Genomic DNA, 22,789 nt, shown 5'->3' with positions numbered 1-22,789 from the left:
ATCGAGGAAAACTGAAATTAAACTATTCATCCTTGCGATTATTCTATTTTAGTTCTTCTAGCGCAGTTTTACTAATTCCAAGAAAACAATTTACAGCTATTACAAAAAAAATAAACCAAGAAGAATCATTTATTTATTTATAGAATTTAGATTAGATGTGTTAAAATAAAAACTCCTTGAAGAAAGTTAAAAAAATTCAGCTTAAATTCGTTTCATTTTCGAATTTGATTAGAATTTTAGTGAGATGAAATCGTTCAGAAAATTTTTAAGACAGTGCGATATAGTTATTATATAAACAATTTTATACCACAAAAAAAAAATCATCTAAATCGAGTCAGTTTTTTACATAACCACGTTTAAAAATAAATATGTATATATATATTGTTAATATACAACGAAAAATGTTGAAATAAAAGTTATCAAGGATAAAAATATACACAAAAACAAGCATTTCCCAAACAGTCAATTAGATGTTCAATTCAAAAGAAGTTAATAAATAAATTTTTTTTAATATAAAAAAAAGAGTGAAACATTTTTAAAAAAATACAAACAAAAATTACAAAAATATATTTGATTACATATAAAAAATTATTTTTTAAAAAAGCTTTTATTTAACTAATATTAATATTAACATTAATAAATAAAGGAAACAAATTTGAAAAACCTTCTAAAAAGTAAAAAATAAGAGTTAAATCAAATTGAGAAATTTAAACAAAAAAATATAATATATTAACAAATATAAAGTGCACTGAAAAGTAAAAAATAAATTATATAAATGTCTAATAATAACCAATATATAAATGTAATAATTATTAAATTTTAAAATTAAAAGTAATGAAAATATTTAGTTAAATAAATGCGTGGCGCAGTTTTTATAATTTATTTAAAACACCACAACATTTATTTTTACAAGAATTAATCTTCATTTTCATTTTCAATAACGACGCGAGGAGGCGGAAAGGTCTGCTGGAACCTCTCCAGTTGAGATTGACTAACTACCAGTAACAATCTGGGAAAATGCACCCACTCACTTTCTTTGTACGTGTTCTCACTAGTTGAAGTTCATCTTCAAATTCTGTTTGTAATCTAAGCCAAATTGAACGCACTCTTTCCGCTAAAAGTTTCATTTTAATTAATTATGAATTTTTGTTTAATGAATTCATAATTACGGTTACAATTATAATAATGATAATAATTTTTCAGATTAAAGTCAAAATGTAATAACTTTGTGCAAGATTTCTAAATTTAATTTTTATTTTTGATCTTATTAACCCTTAAAGGTCATCTCGGTGCAAAATTGAACGATCAAAGAATTAAAACATGAGTTATTTTATTACAGATAAATAAAGTATATACATATACTAAACAACCTCATTAAACAAAATATATTTTAAAATACAGCAAATGTGTATAAATACTTATTCGAAAAGATTGTTATAAAAACTGCGCCACGCTTTTATTTTTAAATATTTTCATTACTTTTAATTTTAAAATTTAATAATTATTACATTTATTTATTGGTTATTTATTAGATATTTACATATTTTATTTTTTACTTTTCAGTGCAATTTTATATTTTTTTTTTTTTTTTTTTTTTTATTTAAAATTCTCAATTTGATTTAATTCTTATTTTTTACTTTTTAAAGGGTTTTTATAATTTGTTTCCTTATTTTATTAATGTTAATTAATTTAAAAAAGTTTTTTTAAAAATTAATTTTTATATGAAATCAAATATATTTTTGTATTCTTTTAAGACTAAAAATAAAAGCTTTTAAAAAAGTAAAAATATTTATTTTTACACATCGAAGTTACATACGTGTACGAAATTTCAGTCATTTTCATAAGATATTTCATGAGAAATGAAATTTTTCAACCAAACGCATGAATTTAGCGTAGTGATAGGTGGAGTAGTACGGGTGGGGGTGGGTCATATCGAATTCCGACACCGTAGTGCTGTATTGTTATCGAAGTTACAAACGTGTACCAAATTTCATTGATTTTCATACGATAGATCAAAAGATATAGCAGTTGCAAGATTTGATTATTCAAAAGCGAGTTAAATAAAAGCTTTTAAAAATTGAAAATAATATTCAATTCCTTTTTAAATTTTATTATTGAAATCTCTATGAAATTAAAACGAAAAACATACAACTTTAATTCCGCTCAGACCTCAATAAGTTAAAATTTTAAGTTCATGTATATAGTATTAGATTTCATTTTTCGAAAACGAATATATAATTTGAAACAAGAGAAAAATTAAAAAAAACGTCTGCAAAAAAACGAGACTACATACTAGTACACTCTAAATTCATAAATTAATAAGGTCCATTTCTAAGTATATCAGTTAATTTTTGTTCTAATTTGGTTGCATCGTGATTTTATATTATAATACCAAGTACCACATTTGAATTTTGAAAACAGGAAGGTTTCCCTTTTCCTGTTTAGCCTCCAGGTATTACTTCAGAGGATGAATGTGGATAATATGTATGACGTGCAGTCTTGTACTGTCTCAGGTCGACATTTCTGAGACGTACGGTTAATTGAAACCCAACCACTAAAGAACACCGATATCCACGATCTAGTATTCAAGTCCGTATAAAAATAACTGCCTTTACTAGGACTTGAACGCTGGAACTCTAGAATTCCAAATCAGCTGATTTCCGAAGACGCGTTCACCAACCCGGTGGGGTAAAAACCGGAAGGTTGATTTGCAAAGATATAACAACCAGTTGGTTTGTTACCTGTTGATAGTGATGACATTACAACCTTCTAAAAATTCTATCATAATTAAAGGTTGATGCTTTAATGAGCATACCGGAAAATCGGTATATTTACTTTGGGGAGGATTGGTCTTGTCAAATTTTTTGTAGAGGTTGGCTTTACCCTGGTAATGTTTGTACAGAGAAATCTTTATTGACCAGATGTTTATCCATGGTGAACGATGTGTTCTTTTAGATGAATAGTAAAAACTACAAAAAAGCTATTTGACAACTTCTGTAAACTACATTAGAAAATGTTCTTATAGGTGAGAATATAACAAGAGAATTAGGTGATCTCACTCAGGAATAGACCAGGTAAAATTTCTCTTGAGAGAAGCAATCTTCCTGCTAAGTCAATTACCGCCATTTTCAGAGTTTTCCCCTGGTATTTAAGAGAGCTTAACACAGCTTTAGTCTTTTTAAATCAAAAAGATATTCCGATGGTATAAGAAGTATTCCTGGGATAAATACAAACTCCTCTTCCGTTTAGTATTGTAGCCTCCATCACATTTCTGTGGAGAGTGTCGACTCGTAATTTCATATCACTGCAGAGTTTTGGTAGGTTAAAATTCTACAAAAGTATTACAGTAGCTCCAACATAGAGAATATAACTGTGTTCCATTTATGATTTTGAATCACACCGTAGAATTAAACAGACATTATAAAGATTATCAAACAGAAAAATACCGAGGAAATAATAAACTAAGAGTCCCGTGACACAAAAATAAGTTAATCGATAGGTAAAAATATTTCGCATTGAATTTGAAATATTAAAAAATGGAAAAAATGGACAAATTTATCTCCTAGAATACAACCATTACTCATTACATATTATTAAAATTTTTGTAAACTAACTTGTTCCAACAAATTTGATTTTAAAAAACGGTGAAATATTATAATTCTATTTTTAAATTAATATCTATCTAAATAAAAATTTCTACGAGTGTAATACGATTCCTGAGATATAAAATTTTCACGAATAACTTTTGTTATCCAAAAATTTTATTTTTAAAAATGGTGAAATATGTTAATTTACTTTTAAATAAGAATCTAAATATTCATTTTTACTTTCCTGGCATCATTGCTCTAGAGCTATATTTTAAGAAAGAAAGTATGATAATAAGTACAAAAATGGGGTATAAGTTCTTCCCGTTCCTCGAGTTTCATAACCCAGGGATCCCAAATAACAAAAAAAAAGGTTGGTAATGTTTGTTCGTTCGCAGTGTAAACGTGAATTGACGTGTTTGTAGCTAAATCATTTTTGATTGGCTGAACTGATTTTGATTAAATTTTCTACAGAGACTCGTGTATATGGGCAATTAACTGGTAAAATTTCGGAGTGAATATTTTCGGGAGAGGGGTAGAAAGATTTTAGGGTCAATTTTCTCAAAATTTTACAAACCTAATCCCACTTTATATTAAGCTCAGTAAGTGCGTGTATGCTTAAATTACCATATTTTTAAATATTGCCATCAAAATTCGCCCTTCCACAAAAATCGAAAACTTACCTTTTTATTTGTTGAATTTTTTTTTACCGAATATGTTTAATGTCTCCCTAGGCATAGTAGTAGTGCAAGTGAACTAAAAAAAATACTTTGGGGGCAACTTGGTTAGGAAGCCGATTAAAGTTCAAAATATCGATTTTTTTTTTTTAATTTTTTAAAACTTGTTTTTTGGTTTATTTTTCACTATATAACAATAAACAACCAATGCCAGGAAAGTGTTACAACTTTTTTGTCAGCATTTTTAGTACTGTAATACTGAAATATACAATACAAAATTCAACTGGTTTTTTTTTTACTTCCCTTACATAGGAAAAACAAATATATAGTTTAAAACTTTATTTGTACAAGTTTTACTTTTCCGTCTAGCGCTATAGCACAGCTATAAATTTAGAAGGGGAAGTGTGGTAATCGGTTCAATTTGGGCACATGCGGTTTTCACCGAATCTTTACGTTTTGACACCTAAGAAATCCAAAAAAACCCAAAAACCCGATGGAAGTTTTCGTCATGTTCGTATGTATGTGTGTGTGTTCGGTGTCCACACCTCATATCTCCAGAAGTACTGGACCGATTTTGACCAAACTTGGGCAGAATATTTCTGTATGAGGCTTTGACGCCATAACATTTTCAACTTAAAAGGTCAAGGGGTTGAGGCTGTGGATCACGGTCACTCCAGTATCTCGAGATTTCTCCTAATTAAGGTCTTATATATCCAGAACGTTTTTGACCAAACCTAGTCAGAGATTACTTCTGTATATGGAGCATTGACGCCATTAAATTTTCAACTTAAAAGGTCAACGGGGTGAGGCTGTGGATCACGGTCACTCCAGTATCTCGAGATTTCACCTAATTAAAATATTATTTTTCTTAGGCATATTTGTTAACATTTAAAAAAAAATAATATTGCAAAATTTTTCTTTAAAACCCACTCCCATCCAAAAAAATGCTCTAACCTAGAGGCTAAGTGGGTATACTGCGACAATAGTACCCCCTCTCACCACAAGGAACGTTAGTGCAGCACTGACTACAGCTGTTGTAGTCATCTGCTATGTTGTAACGACACACATGAGTGGTAGAATTAAAAAAATGAATTTTAAAGTGTAAAAAGGTATTTAAATTGGCCAATAGTACCTCCACATCCGCGAGAATGAAATATGGTAGCCCGCGCGCTTTAGTTAGAATGATTGAATTATTAAATAAACAAAAAATATTATATTTAAATAAGATGAAAATATTTTAAATTAAGTTGTATGTGTATCTATGAGTGAGCCGTGCATCAGAAAAACGCCGCGTGACGGGAAAGTCTTACAACTGTGTTATCAGCTTTTTCTATTTGAATATAATTTATTAATATAAATTACAATACTTTTCAGTATTAGGTATTCTCAGTTAATATTAAAACTGTATTTTTTTCAATTTAAGTGCTCACAAGCGTAATAATACAATGATCAATAAAAAAATATTGATCTATATTGAAGATTTTAAATTTTATATTTCTCATTTTATTCCTGTCAAATTTCTAATATTAATACTGGATATACTTTAAACGTGATGTTATATAAATTAAACAAACAAGTATTTACGTCGTCATTCTTCAGGCTCTTAAAAATTACAAATGCTATAATTTTCAGCCAACCTTTTTAGATTTTTAGGTGATTCGACTTCCGGAAAATTTTCGGATATATCTTCGCGTTTCACATCCTCAAAACCACCGTCAGTTCAAAAGTTAATAATTACATTTGTATATATATAAATGTAACCCCTTTCTTGTGGATAAGATACTGCCGTAATTTTGCGCCAATTACTTCCAAATTGATACATAAAATATAACCACCCAAAATCTCGTTCGAGTTCGTTAATGGGCAAAATCAAACCATGGGAGTGATAACGGGGGGGAGGGCTTTTTCGAAAAAAAATATAATAGTTTAAAGTTCCCACTATTCTTTGGACAAGGACCTAAAACCTATCTGAGTAAAGTTTTTTGATTTCACCAGGGGGTGAAAAAATGGGGGTTTTAAAATAAAAAAAAATCATACCTCCCTTAATAGGCACAGTATCTAATCAGTTTAAAGTGGTCGTTAGTCCTATAAACATTACATAAAACTTTTGTTTGAAACAATTTTTATTATTACCAACCCTTACGGCAAGGGATGACCAAAATGTTGTTGGAATTGTAAGGAAATGGAGCTTATCGTATGCTAAAAATGTGAAACTTTTTTTCACATGCAATCATTGTCGTATTGAGTACATATGATGCTTTTCTTAACTTTAAGGTATCTTTTTTATCCCGTACATAGCACCGATGAAAAACCACCTCCGCCTTCCGGCGCACCGAAGGAATTTTTTTTAAAGTATAAATGAGATCTATATTCAATAACTTTTATCAATTTATGTATAAGATACATTTTTTTGGAATTTATAGTCTAATATGAATGTATTTTTACACACTTGCAACTAAACTCCAATGTAGATAATACATTTTATATAAATGTTTACTTATAATACTAAAATCATATTTTATTGATTTGGAAGAAAACAAAAAATCCAAATAAAATAATACACAAAATACCTGAACGAAGAAAAATAGTGGAGTTAAAACAAACGTAAGTATAACAACTATGAAAAATATATAAAGGAAGTCTTTTTCGGAAAAATTATTATTTTTAATAACAATAATAATAAAGTAATTAATTACATAAACGTTAAAAAAAACATATATATATATATATATATATACATGTGTATGTGTGTGTGTGTATGTAAGTAAAGTAAACGTTAAATAAAATTATATATATATATATATATATATATATATATTTTATATTTGTTATATATATATATATATATATATATAACAATTATAAAAACCATTATAACTATTATTAAATTTGATATATTATTTAACTGAAACAGTATTACAATACAATACGAAGTAATAACGAGTTATGTAGTAGAAACATTATCATTTGTATTGTCAACAACTAAAAGTGCATAGCGAAAAATTTGTATCGCACACGGATGACGTCCAATAGAATAAATAGTTGTCTGCTGTATGAAGAAATAACAGTTGACAACTATTATGGTTAAGAAAAAAAAAGAATAAAAAAAAACCAGAGTATACATAAGAGATAAACAGAAGGAGGTGTTACGTGGTTACTCTACAGTATCTCAACGGGGACGTATAAAAGCTAGGATCAAGTCAATACGCCTCATCAATCGGTATTCTTATTTTTACACAGTTACACCTGATCTCAACTTTGTCTATGTCGTTTTTAACAGACTATAAGATGTACACATTTGTGGTAAGTTAAAAAAAAATCATACAATTTAGTTTTTTTTTTTTTTTACGTATACAATAAGAAAAAAAAGTTAACACTTTTACACAATTTTTGTTTTGTTTTAAATTTGTTTATTTAAAACACATACTCCTTTTTGGTATTAATTTAGTAACTTTTTTTTTTAAATTTATACAGCACTTTATGATTGGAAATAAAGTTTTTTTTTCAAGTAATTCTAACGTTAAAGTTTTTCTTAACAATATAATTGTAATTAGATAAATACAATTCGAATTAATTTGTAAATTTTCGAATTAATTTGTAATTTTCGAATTAATTTGTAATTATCGGATTACAAAAATATCACTCATGAAAAAAATGTCTTGTCTCGAAAATCTCCAAAACTACTACATCTATTCCATTGAAATTTAGATATGCTATAATAGTGTATCTGAAGTTATGCATGTAAAAATTTTATGAAGATTCGTTGAATCGTTATTCAGTTCCTCAATTTAAGGTCAAAAACCTGAAATTGCGGTATTATGTTTACTGTTTAGTGTATATTTTTCATACGCGCTTATGCAGTGAGTCACAGTGGTGAGCGTGTTGAAACTTGCTTGTATGTAGGATTTACTCGTTAATCGAATGTATATAGCGTGTTGTATTATGAAAATCATTGTGTTTCTGAAGGCGAAATACTGAGGACGTCGGAAACAAAAAGTTTGTTTTTTTGCCAGAGCTGCGCAAGATTTTTTTCATGTTTAACTGAAGTAAATTTGAGTGCTAACTTATAACTTGTATGTTTTTTTTTTACTAAACGTAATTGTAATATGTAAATAAATTGTAAAATTTAAGCTAAAATAATTAATTATTGACGATTTTTACAACAGACCAGTCAAATTAAATTAATATATATATATATAACTTGCTATAAGCAAGAAAAATTATAAATTCATAAAAAAATTTCTTTTTACTCTTAGAAATGATTGTTGATAAAATTAATATGTATCGAATATAAAAAAAAACCTCCTGAAATCAGCAATATATAAATAAGGAGGAGGTAAAAATTTTGTCAAAAATATGTTTTACAACTTTAAATCAGAGTATTCTAAAAATATCCTGTACTTAGTTGAAATAATGAAAGCATCATAATGTGTATAACAACTTGTTTGTGTTTTACAACAAACCAAGATATAATTATTTTTTCTCTCTGCACTTTCCATTCCAGAATTTTTTTATAGAGCACTATTTTAAATACTTTAGGTGTAAGAAACACCTGTCAGAGCGGCACTCTCTGAGAGTAATGATGTTTTTTGAACAGTCACACCTGTAATAAATAGAATAAAGGTGTTACTAATAGAGCGAATACAATCTGATTTTCAGTGTACTTCGCATGTTGTTTTGCGATGAAGGTTCAAAAGAATGCGAGGGAAATCCATTTCAGAACTCATTTTTCTACTAAACCTGGCATTGAATGTTTGTAATTCTTAAGAATAGCTCTATAATTTTCAGGAATAAATCATAACAGAATAATAATAATTGCAAGCTATTATGGTTTACCGCTTGACAAACAAACAACGTACTGAAAAATTAAATTTCAACCATCGTGATTCTAAATCAAAAAGTGAAATGATGGAGGATTTTGTAATAAAAACAGGTGGCCCTTTGCAGTACGCAGTACCATATAACATACAAACAAAAGACGACAATCGTACGCGGTTGATATCGAACAGGTGAACAGAACAGTAGTTACCAAACGATATAAAAATCAAAGTAAATATTTAAAACATGCGCTTAGTTACTTGCAGAATTAATTATAAATCACACCTAGATATTCTCAACTTTTTTCAGTAATTAATATACGCAAAATAAATTAATGTTAGGAAATAAAATAATAAGAATTATTATATTTTTTTATAACATTTCCTTCTTGTTTATTTCTAGTTTTAAGCGTGCCTGTATGTCTCCATACAGAAGATAGCAAAAGCAGGAATGGCCTTCATATTCCTCATGTCAAAAATTATTGATTAATTTATATCAGCAACACCATTTAACTTTTTCAGCTACGAAAATTGCTATTCACATAGAATAATATTGGTTTTTTTTGTGATTAAAAATTATAAGATAATTATTTACGATATTTATTTAATAAATATAGTAATATTAATAATTTTTTTTTTCCGATCTCCGTGGCGGAGTAGTACCCTCTCGAACTTTCATCCGGGTTCGAATATCAGTCAAACATGGCGTATTTCATACGCTACAAAAAATTTCCATTTCATATTCCTATTCACAAGCTTCGAGCTTTTATGGTGAATTAATCATCCAAAAATATATATATATTATATATATGGAAATAGATTAATTTTTTTTACACACAATTTTGTTCAGCTATTTCATCAATCATGATTTTATTGTATTCTTTTAAATAGCAAAATAAGGAGTTACTAATCAATAATTTTGGCTTAGTACTTTACATCAGCTTTGTATAAGCTTTTTATAAAATTGTAATAAATTAAATTTTGAAAAGAATTCTATGTATTGATTTAAAAATTAATATTATTTATTTATTTAAATGAAAAACAATTTATTGCAGGATAATTTAATTTTGTTTTTGTAGAATTTTTTAAAGTTTTTATAAAAATTATAAATAAGTTTGCATCCTTATAATTTCAAATATGTTTAAAAATTAATATTACATACAAATAATATGATGTATAAATTCTAGAAAAGATAAATTATTGTTCTCGTAGATCAAACATTAATTAATAAAATATTTTTAAAAAATTATCATTATCAAACATTTTTCTTTTTTTATTCAAAGAGGTTAATATATAGATATTAACAGAAATAAAAATCTTGCTTTGGCAACGATTACAATTAAACTGTGTCATTGTTACAAATTAATATAATATATTTACTGTTTAAAGCTCAACCCTGATAAAATATCAAAAGACATTAATTTTACAAAATAAATAATTTGAAAACTAAAATTAAAAAAAAAAAGACATATATATAAAACCTCATAGATAGAATTAATTTTAAGTGAATATTTTTAACAAACCGAAGCGAATCTTAAAATACTATTCAAATTATATGTATTAAAGAATAAAAATTGGCATTTAACAATGCAAATGTACTAAAATAAATTAACAAGTAATAATATAAAGTATTATGATGTCATGATGAAACTAAATTAGATGTTTTGGCTACATTTAGTACGCTGTATCTCTAGTACAATCAAAACAAAAAAAAAAACTGATTAAATAAAACAAAGCGAAGATAATGTTTTTAGTAACAAAAACAGCTGCAGTAGTTACAAAGGCAACTTGATATCAAGATCACGGTTATTTAAAAAAGCATATAATAGAAATTTATAGTAAAAAAAAAACCTCCTTTCTAAGCTAGGATATATCTGACATTTGTATATGATCTTAGCTTCTAACTATCTTTACAACTAGCTTACGTCTAATATTAGCACTTTCCTAGATGAACCAGTTCTATTTTAATGCTATTTGATCCTCGATAATATTTCATTAAAATATTTCAGGTTTCAATTAAAAACATCTTTTCTGATCTGGTAATACAAGGATAAGAACAGCGATAATTACATTAATTATGCAAATAATACACCCAGATTTGGCTACGAATCAACATTAGAATAACAAGACGTTTAAGATATTACATAAACCAATTAAAAACGAATTAATAAATAAAATTAATAAACGGTTAGTTTTAATAATAATAATTCAAATTGTTAGAATTATCTTACAGAAAAATCATTAATTAGATTTCCACTAATATTTAATAGATATATACTTTTACATAACTATATTTATACTACACATGATCTATCTGGTTCGAATCCCAGCCAGGATGACTTCAGTCATACATTACAAAATTTCAATTCCATATCCCAAGCCATAAGCTTTGAGCCTCTATTGAAAAAAAAAATTGTTGCTCTATTTCCATTTTCTGTAGGTTAGTATTTATTATTTCGTTTCAGAAAAAAAAAGAAAAACACATCATTAACTCGATTTTAAGTCGTCGAAATTGAAAGATCTTTTATTGACTAATTGGAAAGTGGAGATTAAATTGTTAATAAATATAATCATTATTTATTTCAAGGCTGTATTAATACCAAGATCATTCAAATAATATAAAAACACAAGTCTCCATGCTTGGTAAGTGGATAGTCACGTTTCATTGTTTAAAATTTAAATATTAAATTTGGACGAATTTTTAAATAATGATTCCCCACCAGTAAAACATTAAATAAGAATGAACCTTAATTTAAATTTTATAAAGTGTAAGTTATGTAAAATCAGTAATAATGAAAACGATAGATGTAAATTGTCACAGGTTGATTTTAGCCCCACCGGGTTGATCTAGAGATGAACTCGTCATCACAAATCAACTGAATTCAAAGTCGAGAGTTCTAAAGTTCAAATCCTATTAAAGGTGGACTTTTATACGGATTTGGATATTAGATCGTGGTTACCGATCGGCCTCCGTGGCGCGAGTGATAGCGTCCCGGCCTTTCATCCGGAGGACCCGGGTTCGGGTTGTGAAAATCCCGGTCAGGCAAGGCATTTTCACAAACGCTACAAATCATTCATCTCATCCGCTGGAGCAATACCTAACGGTGGATCCGAAGGTTAAAAAAAACCCTAAAAGGTTAACCTGATACTGTAAAAGATTACACTTAATTTACATTCATACATATCATCCTCATTCATCCTATGAAGTAATTAATACCTTATGGTGGTTCTAGAGGTAAAGAGAGAAAGAAAAAAGTTGACTTTAGTATTCATAATTAGAGGAAAACTGAACTTATTTTTTATTTATAAAAACGTTCAAAATGCGATCTACGTACGATAAGGCAGAGCATATTGGACTGAATTACAAAATGTATCATAATGGGTAGAGATTTTTCTCTAAAAAAAAAAGGATAATTTAATTAAATAATAATGAAGACATAAACAAAAATATTTTTTTATAAACAAATATTAATAATAAAAATTATAAATTGTTTATTTATTAAAGTTAAATTTACTTTTACTTTGAAAAAAATAAGATTTTTATTTAAGCTCCCATGTTATTTTTGAAATTATATTTCTGGTTTCGAGATGTCGATTTAACATTACGATTTACGATATTTTTAATCATTGTAGAGGAATTTAAATATTATCTCATATGTAATACTGAAAACTTAAACTCTTCTTCCATTTTAAACGAAAAAGATAATAAAGAAATCATAGTTTAGTTGCTGTTCACGAAAATGCGACTACTGCGTCCCGTTTTATTTAAGATTATATCACTCTCCTCGAATCGTGACTTACGATTGTGAATCGTTCGGCAAGCAATCTCTCTGTTCAGCCAACGGTATCAAAATCGTTTGGATCGGCACCCGAATTATTTGGCGGTCAATTTATTAGATAACACGATCTGTGATTTTTCAAGATTCCTGAGGAACAAGACTCTTGGTTTGCCTTATCGTTTCAATTATAAGATGTTCAATTATAAGTAAAGTTGCCGTATTATTATAATAAAGTATTCTGTTACCTTCTTTTTTTTTTTTTTGATATTACGAATATACTTAAGAAATTTCACCGCTATTTGATCCTGATTCATTGTTATATTTGATTTATTGTAATTTAAAGGAAAACCGATCTGTGTGGTAAAATCTCAGCTTTACATTCGGGTTGGAATTTCCTCCCCCCTCCTCAGGCCGGCATGGCATTTCCATTCATTCCGTACACCCACGCACGAAAAAATAAAAATTATGCTGAATCCGTAATGTTTTTTTTCTAAAAGATTAATGCATTTTATACGATTTTTGAAAAATGTAGTTCGATATTTATAAAAAAACTACAGATTTTGTGCCCCCACTTTAAACTTTCTTTTTTCATTAGACAATAGTATACCTTATATAAATGAAAATCTTAATTACAGTCTCATTACACATTTTTAGATTGCATTAATAAAAATTCTATTAAGTACAATTTAAAGTTTAAAAATTATTGGATGCAATATTTTATCCTAAGCCGGGCCGGCGACAGGTGAGGGAGTTAGGGAGCTACTATTATATACGTCAGGCCCTTTAAAATTTAAATCGTTATGTTTTTTTCAGATTAAATAACGTTGCAGTACTCGGCCCTTTAAAATTTAAATCGTTGCAGTACTACGAGTACAATCAGTCATACGATAGATAATTACAATAATCATGTTAACTTAGATAATACTGAAAATTTTTATTTCCAACAATGGCCGTAAAATTGAAAAAAAATAAAAAAATAAAAATAGAATAAAACAGGAAAGAAAGACGATATACATTACTAGTATAGTCAAATTATTGATGTATAAAAAAACTGTTATATAAAAACATGAAATTAGTAAGAAAAATGAACAGACAACCCGTATTAAAAAGTAAATCACGGTGCAAAATTGACTATGGAACATTTTATAAAAACCGTTCGTTCGTTGTACCACCGCTCTTTTGTGTTAGAATGTCGAACGAGCATCATTATCAGTTACATATATATATATACATTATGTCACTCAGTCTCATTTCTAATTCATTCAACCAACAACCAATGAAACAGAATATCGACTGACTATTATGGTCAACATATTAAACCGTGCAACAGGTCGAGGTTGAAAAGATATTATTATTGTTACATTTATTGCAACAGAGTATTTCACTTTTTTCGGCTCCTAAGAGACATAATCTTACAATACATAACAGAAATTATTTTTTATCATTCAACAATAAAAATAAAAAAAAATAAATAAAAATACTTTTGATTTAAAACTATTTATTTTATTATTTTAAATTTTAAAGAGATCTTAATAAAACACTGATTAAAAATATAAAAAATTTATTTAAATATAATTAAAACAGATTTCCGTGACGAAGTGGTAGCGTCTTTCCTTTCATTTCATCCGGAGATCCTGGGTTTGAATCCCGGTCAGGTATGACATTTTTCATATGCTACAAATTTTCATTCTCATAGGGCAAAATGACCAAAGCAATCGATGACCGTCATCTCATAAAAAAATCCCATATTTAATTATTTTGATACTTAAATATAAAAATTATTTGTTTTTATAAGTACGAATGTTCCCTTAAAACTTGAAAACCTCTCAGCCGATTTAAAAAAAAAAAATGTAATTGTTATTATTGAATTTATAAACGGTTTTCGGTAAAAATGTATCTAAATAGTATCATTACTGTATGAGTAGTAAAACGTAAATAAAGAACTAATCGTACTGTACCACTAATTTTTTTGTCACAAAAATAAAAATAAAAAACATTAACATAAATGCATACCAGCATCTAAAATTTAGAAGGAATATTAAATTTTCTTTAGTTAAATTATCTAAAAAAGTTGAGTAAACTTTTCTCAAGATATTAGTGATTTAATGGAATGTTTTTTGAATTTTAAATATTTTTTGTGAGTAAACGAGTACCGTAATTTTTTTGTAATGATCGATAACAGTACTTTATACAGAAAGTTACAAATGCTAAATGTTATTTTCCCGACGAATATAGCTAGAATAAAAAACTAAAAGGGTAAAGTATGGTGATCAAATCAAAATGGCTTTCAGCTTCTTTTTTACAAATATTTACGTTTTAGGGTCCAACTAGTTCATTTAAACCAAAAAAAAAAAAAAAAAACATATGTATGTATGTGTGTACCACTGCCTTATATATCAGGACTGACTTAACCGATTTTCTTTTTTATCCTTTATCCATTATCCTTTTTTTTTAGCAAACACAATTTTGCTAATAAGTTTATTATTTCACATTAAATATTTACCGGTACCCGTGCCCCTTTTTATAATACAATAATATTTTACATTTATTTGCTCAGGATGCACTTAAACAAAAAATACAGTTCCATTTTATTTAATTTACATGTTTTTGGATACATTTTAACAAAATAAAAAATCTGAAACAATTTTTTCCAATAAATTTTTAATTTTTTACGGGGAATGGAGGTTCCAATACACTAATGACAAAACCATTTCTTTGAATACGCTATCTGAGGATGTATTTTAGCAAAAACTTCAAGCGATAAACATTAATGAAGTAGAATTGTAAACAACATTCATACATTATTTTCAAACAGGTTCGTCCTCCAAAATGTGGGAACAGTTTTTTGTGATTAGTCTCTTCGGATGATTTTAATTCACGATTCTGGTAACAAAAATTAAAGCGAATAAAATTGAAAACAATTTTAGTACATGATATTAAGTTCTTTGGAGGGAGGAAAAATTTTGAATAAAGATACCACCTTTCCTGCTAATGAATATTATCTATTATTCGAAAGCCCACCGAATAGTTCAGTTGGTAATATCTAAAAGGTAAAATACTGTCATCACCCAGCACATAAACCTCTCTCTTCCCCGAATTTTTTAATTTCTAAACGGTACGTTAAATCAAAAATACTAAAAAACGTTGGTTGCAAACTTTTATGGTATACGTTACCGTTAGTTCATATTTACGAATATATTTTAGGAATTTTTATTGTGAAATTTAGTAGCTTATGTATTAATTAGATTATTCTATTCGACTTTCCAAAAATAAGCAGAGAAGAAATATTATTGGAGATCTTAAAGGGATTTTAAGTTTTAAAGTCCATTCCAATTTTTTTTATAGCTTATAAAAATATTCACCAGAAATACCTTTTTAAATAACTCAAATGAAATTGTTAGCAAAAAATTCTTAAAAACATTCCACTCGTAGAAGACCGATATCCTAAAAAATTTTATATATTGTTTTAAACAAATTCTTAAATCCAAAAATTTCCAAACACTGATTCTAATAATTTTTAAACTTTTTGTTTATTAAAAATGTTCCAATTAATGTTACATTATTTTTGTTTCAGACATGTTTACTGACATTAATGTTACACGATTCAATTACAACAGCGATTCCACAACATGAAAGTGATCACGACCATCACGGGCACCATGTCGTAGATTACCACGTAAGTAATGTTACCTTATGGGAGTTTTCATACGCTAAAAATTTCTGTCTGAGAATGACCACACCAGTTGATACCCGTAATCTCAAAAAAAACAAAACATATATATATATATTTGTGTGTGTGTGTGTGTGTGTGTGTGTGCGTGCGCGCGCGCTCTCTCTCTCTCTCGTATGTAGAAATAATAACTATATAATTTTTTTAATTCTTTATTTGTTAAATGAACCGAGATAGTTATAATTAAAAGAACTATTTAAGTATGAAGAATTTCTAAGGAGAAACATTTTAAATTTGGCAAGTTTTTATTTCTAATCTAAACTCCCTCTAACGATGAAAAAGAGATTAAATAATTCGTAAAGAAGAACTTTAAATTTCTGGCAAATCTGATACGAATTAATTTGTGAAATAAAAAAAATATATAACAAAAATTGGTAAGCTGACAAAATGTTATTATCTACAACTTTAAAAAAAAATGTACAAAACAGTCGTCTTTTCAAAACACAGCTTGAAAATGATGATTACCAAAAAATATAATAGTAATCCCTTAAGTAAAAGGATGCTTTATATCTAAAAACATTATAAAAATAAAATAAAATTACCTTGACAGCGGCTATTAAAAGATCATTTCACGGTAGAATTAATTAAAAAAGGAAATATAACAGAAACCTTTATTACACGAACTTGAAAAATCATCTTCACGAACACATGGTAGAGTTAAACTTCTATTACTATCAAAAACGTTTAAAAATAATAAATTGTTTAAAAAAAAATTACGCCCTTTTTAATTTGGATCAAAATTTACGACTTTATGATCAAGATAAATACTGGATATTATTTCAAACATCCATGACCTGGTTTTAGGAGCTTGTGTAATCCTGTTCAGGAATGTCACCATTAGAACTGGGTTCGACCGTCGCTACAATAAAGAAAGTGGTATTTTAATTTTTAAATGATCAAAATAATGATGACATATATTAATTGTCAAAGAAATATATGATTTAATGAACGGATTCAAAAATTTTACAATGATTTTGAATAAATAATTAATAATATTTATCATATTATCAGTTCCAATGAGACAATAATTAGTTATTGAATTGTTTTTTTTTTTTTTTTTTTTACAAATAACAGCTTTTGGAAGTATTTCCACTTTGATCTGCACCGTTCCACTACTACTGATCCGGACTTGTTTTTATCTTCAGATCTCTTTCGAACTGAAAAATCATTTTCAGCATTTTTTATTTTTTTATTTTTGGATATCTACCCCAAATTACCTTCAACAATTGTGATTTTTATTTCTATCTATGAAATACTTGTTTACATTGATGTAGTTACATAAATTAGGCACCAAGTATGGATAATACGAAAGTTGCCTTGTCGAAATAAGTTAAACTAATGTTGACAGATTTGTAATAAGTGATAGAAAACCTTGGTCAAACGTCTTTTCAACTTAATTAATCTTTAGCGAATCTGAAACAGATCTTTAATCCGTATCAGATTTAGTGATGACATAAAATTTATTGTAAAAAAATTAAAATTTTGTTATATAGCAAAAAAATTTATAAAGAATTTCTATTAATTTGTCCAACCGATTTCGAAACTCGTTTTAAAACTTTTTTTTTATATAGCGTGAAAATATTATACGAAATAGGAAGGTTCCAAAAAATTCTACCGGTTCACTAGAAAATGAATAAAAAATATTACTCAAATGAACGAAAGCAGAAAGAATGAATTTAATGATTCCTGTTTCTTATTTCATGAAAAATTAATTGTAGGAATGGATTCAACTATTCCCACGTTTTTATTATAGTATAACTTATTTAAAGACGAAACTGTTCAATAAAAGATTAAAAATCCTTTTTGGGACACCGGAAGGCGGAGGTAGATTTCAACGGTGCTAAGTAGGGGATAAAATAGATTTCAACCTTAAAATTAAGAAAAACTTTAAATTTACTCAATACAGTGGTTGCATGTGAGTAAAAGTTTACATGTTTAGCATACGACAAGACTCATCTTCTTACAATTCCAGCAAAATTTTTATTTTTCATTATATTAAAAACATTTTAGCATTTAAAATTAAATGTTTTTTTAATTGTTTTATTTAAATTTAATACATATATTTTAAATTTCAGGCAGAACCACATTATGAATTTAAATATGGTGTAAACGATCCGCATACTAAAGACGTAAAATCGCAACATGAGATGAGAAAAGGCGACAAAACAAAAGGACATTATAAAGTTGTTGAACCTGACGGTAGTGTGAGAGAAGTTCATTACACATCCGATAAACACAACGGATTTAATGCAGTTGTAAAGAAACACGGTCATAATATCCATCCGATTCATTACAAAAAACATAAGCACGATGAACCACAACATGATGCACCAGCAGCACCAGTTTATGAACAAGATGATGAAGATGATTACTAAAAAAAAAAGAAAACGAAACCTGTTAAAAATATATCTATATAAGAAAAATTCTTGAATCATCCTAGAATATATTGTATTTAAAAATACGTTATATAATAGAACACGCATATAATTTTTGAGATGCAATCTATATTTTTATGTGTAACTTTTACTATTTAACCAAAAAAAAAATTTAATATAAGTTTAAATAAATTTAAAAAATATATAAATCCTTTAAAAAGACATTTTTTTAAAATAAGATATTAAAAATATAACTTAAAAAACATCTTGCCGAATATACCAGAAACCGAAGTCCATTAAAAAATCTACAACAAACAAAAAATTCAATTTTTTTCCGTACTAAAAAAAAAGTATTATTACATCTTTGAAAAATGTTATGATTTATTTTATGATTGAAATAAATTATAAGTAACAAAATTTATAATTCATAAATTAATTATATAACGAATAATTTATTATTTCTTACAATAATAAATTATTGTAAAATAATAGACTTCATTCTTTTTTTTATTTAGCATAAGTAGGTCCGTTTAATGTTCCTATATGTTCGACTGTGGTAAAATAAATTAAATAGTTATATCATTATTAAAAAAAAAAAAAGAAATAAGAAAAAAATTAGAATGAGATAAAACATTATTAGAATAGTAAATATAATTTTAGTATTAAAAACTATAACATGTATTAGCTTTCTACTGAATTTAAGAAGATACATTTTTGTACTAATAAATTTATATTTAATATTATAATAAATTTTTGTTTTATTTTTTTTTTACGATCCTAATTTGCATTAACTGACTTAATCTATTAATTATGACCCTAAGGTTATCTGAACTTTAGGTAAGTCCTTCACACCTATCTCCACTTTATTTTATTTCCAGTTAAATCTTTAAGATTATGATAACATCCATTTTCTTTTAGATTGTCTATACTCGTTGATTTTTTCCGACTAAATTTCTTTGTTCACTCTAATGATTCTTGTATCATTTTTGTAATCAGATTTCCTATTCCAAACTGTACTGATTCTCCATTATTTAAATTTTTCAAATACCTCCAAACTCTTTTATTTCCTTTATTTTTGATTTACATGTTTTACATTCATTCACACATAGTGAATGTACATTCTAATAGAACACTTGGGAAAATGCTCCTTCAGAATCTATCTCTCTTATTACATAATAACAATTCTTTTTATTACAGCCTCTCTCATCAAATTCTTTTTTACTTTCTTGTACGAAGTAAAGGAAGTATTGTGATCGCAAAAAATCTCGGTTTTCAGATTTCGACAAAAAAACCCATTTTGACCATCCCTGAATCCCTTTTGACTGGTTTCGGCGTGGCGTCTGTACGTACTTAATTACGTATGTATCTCGCATAACTCAAAAACGATTAACCGTAGAATGTTGAATTTTGAACTTAGTACTGTTGTAACAACTAGTTGTTCACCTACCCTTTTGATTGAAATCGACTGAACCAAAAGTCTCCAAAAAAGCCCAAAATCCAAAAAATTTGAATTTTGGACTTTTTCTTAACTCAAGTAATAAGCCCTCGTTCAAAACTTTACAACAATGATCACAAGTGGTACTTATTTTCATTGGTTCCATAGTTATAGCTAACTGAAACTTTAATTAATAAAATATTTGGATCTTATAAGGGGAAGGGACATCAGTTCGAATCAGACTTTATCTCCTTTTTTCTTTTTTAACTTTTTTTTAAATTAAATATATCGATTTATTAATAATTATTAACGTCTGTTTGTAAAAAAAAATATATAATAAATAATAAGTCAATAATAACAATAAAAAAAATATATGATGAAATATCAGAAGTTTTAATGAAATAAAATTTTATGTACTTTTCATTTAAAAAAAAGTGTTTAATGTAATTTAATAGGCGTATAAGGAAGTCATGTGGTAACCACATAAAACTTTTCTTAATGTTTTCCTAGGCATAGTAGAAGTGCAAACGACCAAAAAATATTTTGAGTGCAATATAGGAGGTAGGGGAGCCGATCAAAGTTTTTGAAAACTTTTTTTGTAATTAATAAAATATAAACTTTTAGTAACAGTATTACAATTACATTACATCATAATTTATCCACCCCCACCGCCAGAAAAAGAAATTTCATGTTTTTTTTATTGGTTGTAGATTTTTTTTTATGAAACTTTTTTAAATTTCTTCCGTTTAACAAAGTAAACATAGAGATTACAAAAACTTTTCTATGAAGGTGATTTTGAAGACGGGGGAACAGAAAAAATACTGATACTTTGGAATTCTTCAAACTCCCTTTAGTTTAATTCAACTAATGATAATTTTACAGTAGAACTTCATCAATTACCATCATCCCAAAAAAGAAATGTAAGGTAACTTTTTTCATGTGTAATTATTTTGTCACTGTAAAAGAATAAATAACTAATGCCAGGAAAGTATTACAATTTGTTGTCAGTTTCTTTTCTTTTACTTAAGACATATGTCGGCTTATTAGTTTCTATCTTTACTTCAATTTTTCAACTATTCATTTTATTCCAAATTCAGAAATAATCTTTTCTAATTTTGATATTTCAATTAAATATCCTGCAATTCATGTTATAAAAATACTTTTTCATTTGCGAACCATACACAATTTGATTGTCTTATTATTTTATCCGTTTATTGTACATTATGGTATTTTTATTACATTTACAACAAATATATGAAACAAAAGATGGAATAAACAGAATCCTTCCTTTACTTCTCTTCCTAGTGAAACCTCTCATTGGATTCTCTATTTTTATAATTATTTTCTGATACCGATATAAATTATTTAATAAATCTTCTATTTTTTCCAGCTACTGTTTAGCTATTTAATATTTACATTAACGTTTATCTCAGAGAAAAGAAGTAAAAACTGTACAAGTGAAATAATACATTATTTGTACCTTAATACAAGTACGTAAAGTGAAAACGAAATACATATTATTAATCACGGAGAATATTGGAAAAAATTAAATAGACAAACAGACTAAGAATAAAATATAGTAAACGAGAATAAAAGATTAACAAACAATCAGAATGGGAAAACTAAATGAGGCATGGGCATTTGGGGAGAAAAATTGATTAAGTAGTTCAAAGGTTAGTAAAAGGTGAAAAAAAGACAACCTAAGAAAAATTTATACATGTTTAAAAGAAACTGAGAGATGTCAGAAGACAAAAGGTTTGCTGGAAATATAAGAAAATGGAGTCGGAGATGTTGCAAAGGATGTTGCTTTAGGGCAGATAACCTTATTTTTTACGAAACTGAGTTAAAATTTAGTAAATTATATTAAAAAATATATATATATATATTGTTATCCTTATGATCTTTAATTATTTTTCAAAAGAAATAAAATAATAATAACAACAATAAATGTTCTGTAATTTTTTTTTTAACTTGTAATATTAGCACATCTGAAATGTGCTAATATTACAACATACTTTTAACTAACAATACTTTTAAAGTAGTACAAAATTTTAAACATTTTGTTCATATGAAAGCACTTTGATATTTACATAAAAAACCTGATGTGGACACCACATGACTTCCTTGTACGTTTATTAAATTACATATACACATTTTTTGCTGCACTTCATTTAAACTTATTTCATTTGAAAGTAAGAAACGATCCTCCAGTTCTTTAATAAAGTGGTAAGTTACACAATTGTAAAAATATTAGTTAACATCAAACATTTATACTATTATTAATTCAACAATCTTACTTGAAATGTTAGGATCGAGTAAAGTCCCTTTATTACTCTTTAAATAAACGTATGTCATATCTATCTAATACTATGGTTTTTGCATTATTATGATG

General features: G+C 27.0%; 2 protein-coding genes across 2 annotated transcripts in view; one reads left to right on the top strand and one right to left on the bottom strand.

The window, feature by feature from the left end:
• LOC142331616 (uncharacterized) overlaps nt 1-19,080 on the top strand; it is a 50,955-nt gene extending 31,875 nt beyond the window's left edge. Inside the window, exons 4-6 of the mRNA XM_075377646.1 lie at nt 7,502-7,564; nt 16,432-16,533; nt 18,663-19,080. Of these exons, the coding sequence (XP_075233761.1) occupies nt 7,502-7,564; nt 16,432-16,533; nt 18,663-18,962 (465 nt within the window). The 3' untranslated portion in view covers nt 18,963-19,080. The remainder of the gene's footprint in view (nt 1-7,501; nt 7,565-16,431; nt 16,534-18,662) is intronic.
• The window catches only part of Lmpt (four and a half LIM domains protein limpet), a 913,540-nt gene that overhangs the window by 578,302 nt on the left and 312,449 nt on the right, over nt 1-22,789 (bottom strand). The gene's annotated exons all lie outside the window — the stretch shown is intronic.

The sequence above is a fragment of the Lycorma delicatula genome, chromosome 10 (genome assembly GCF_047948215.1).
Source record: "Lycorma delicatula isolate Av1 chromosome 10, ASM4794821v1, whole genome shotgun sequence".
NCBI lineage: Eukaryota > Metazoa > Arthropoda > Insecta > Hemiptera > Fulgoridae > Lycorma > Lycorma delicatula.
This window is presented reverse-complemented; position numbering and strand designations above follow the sequence as displayed.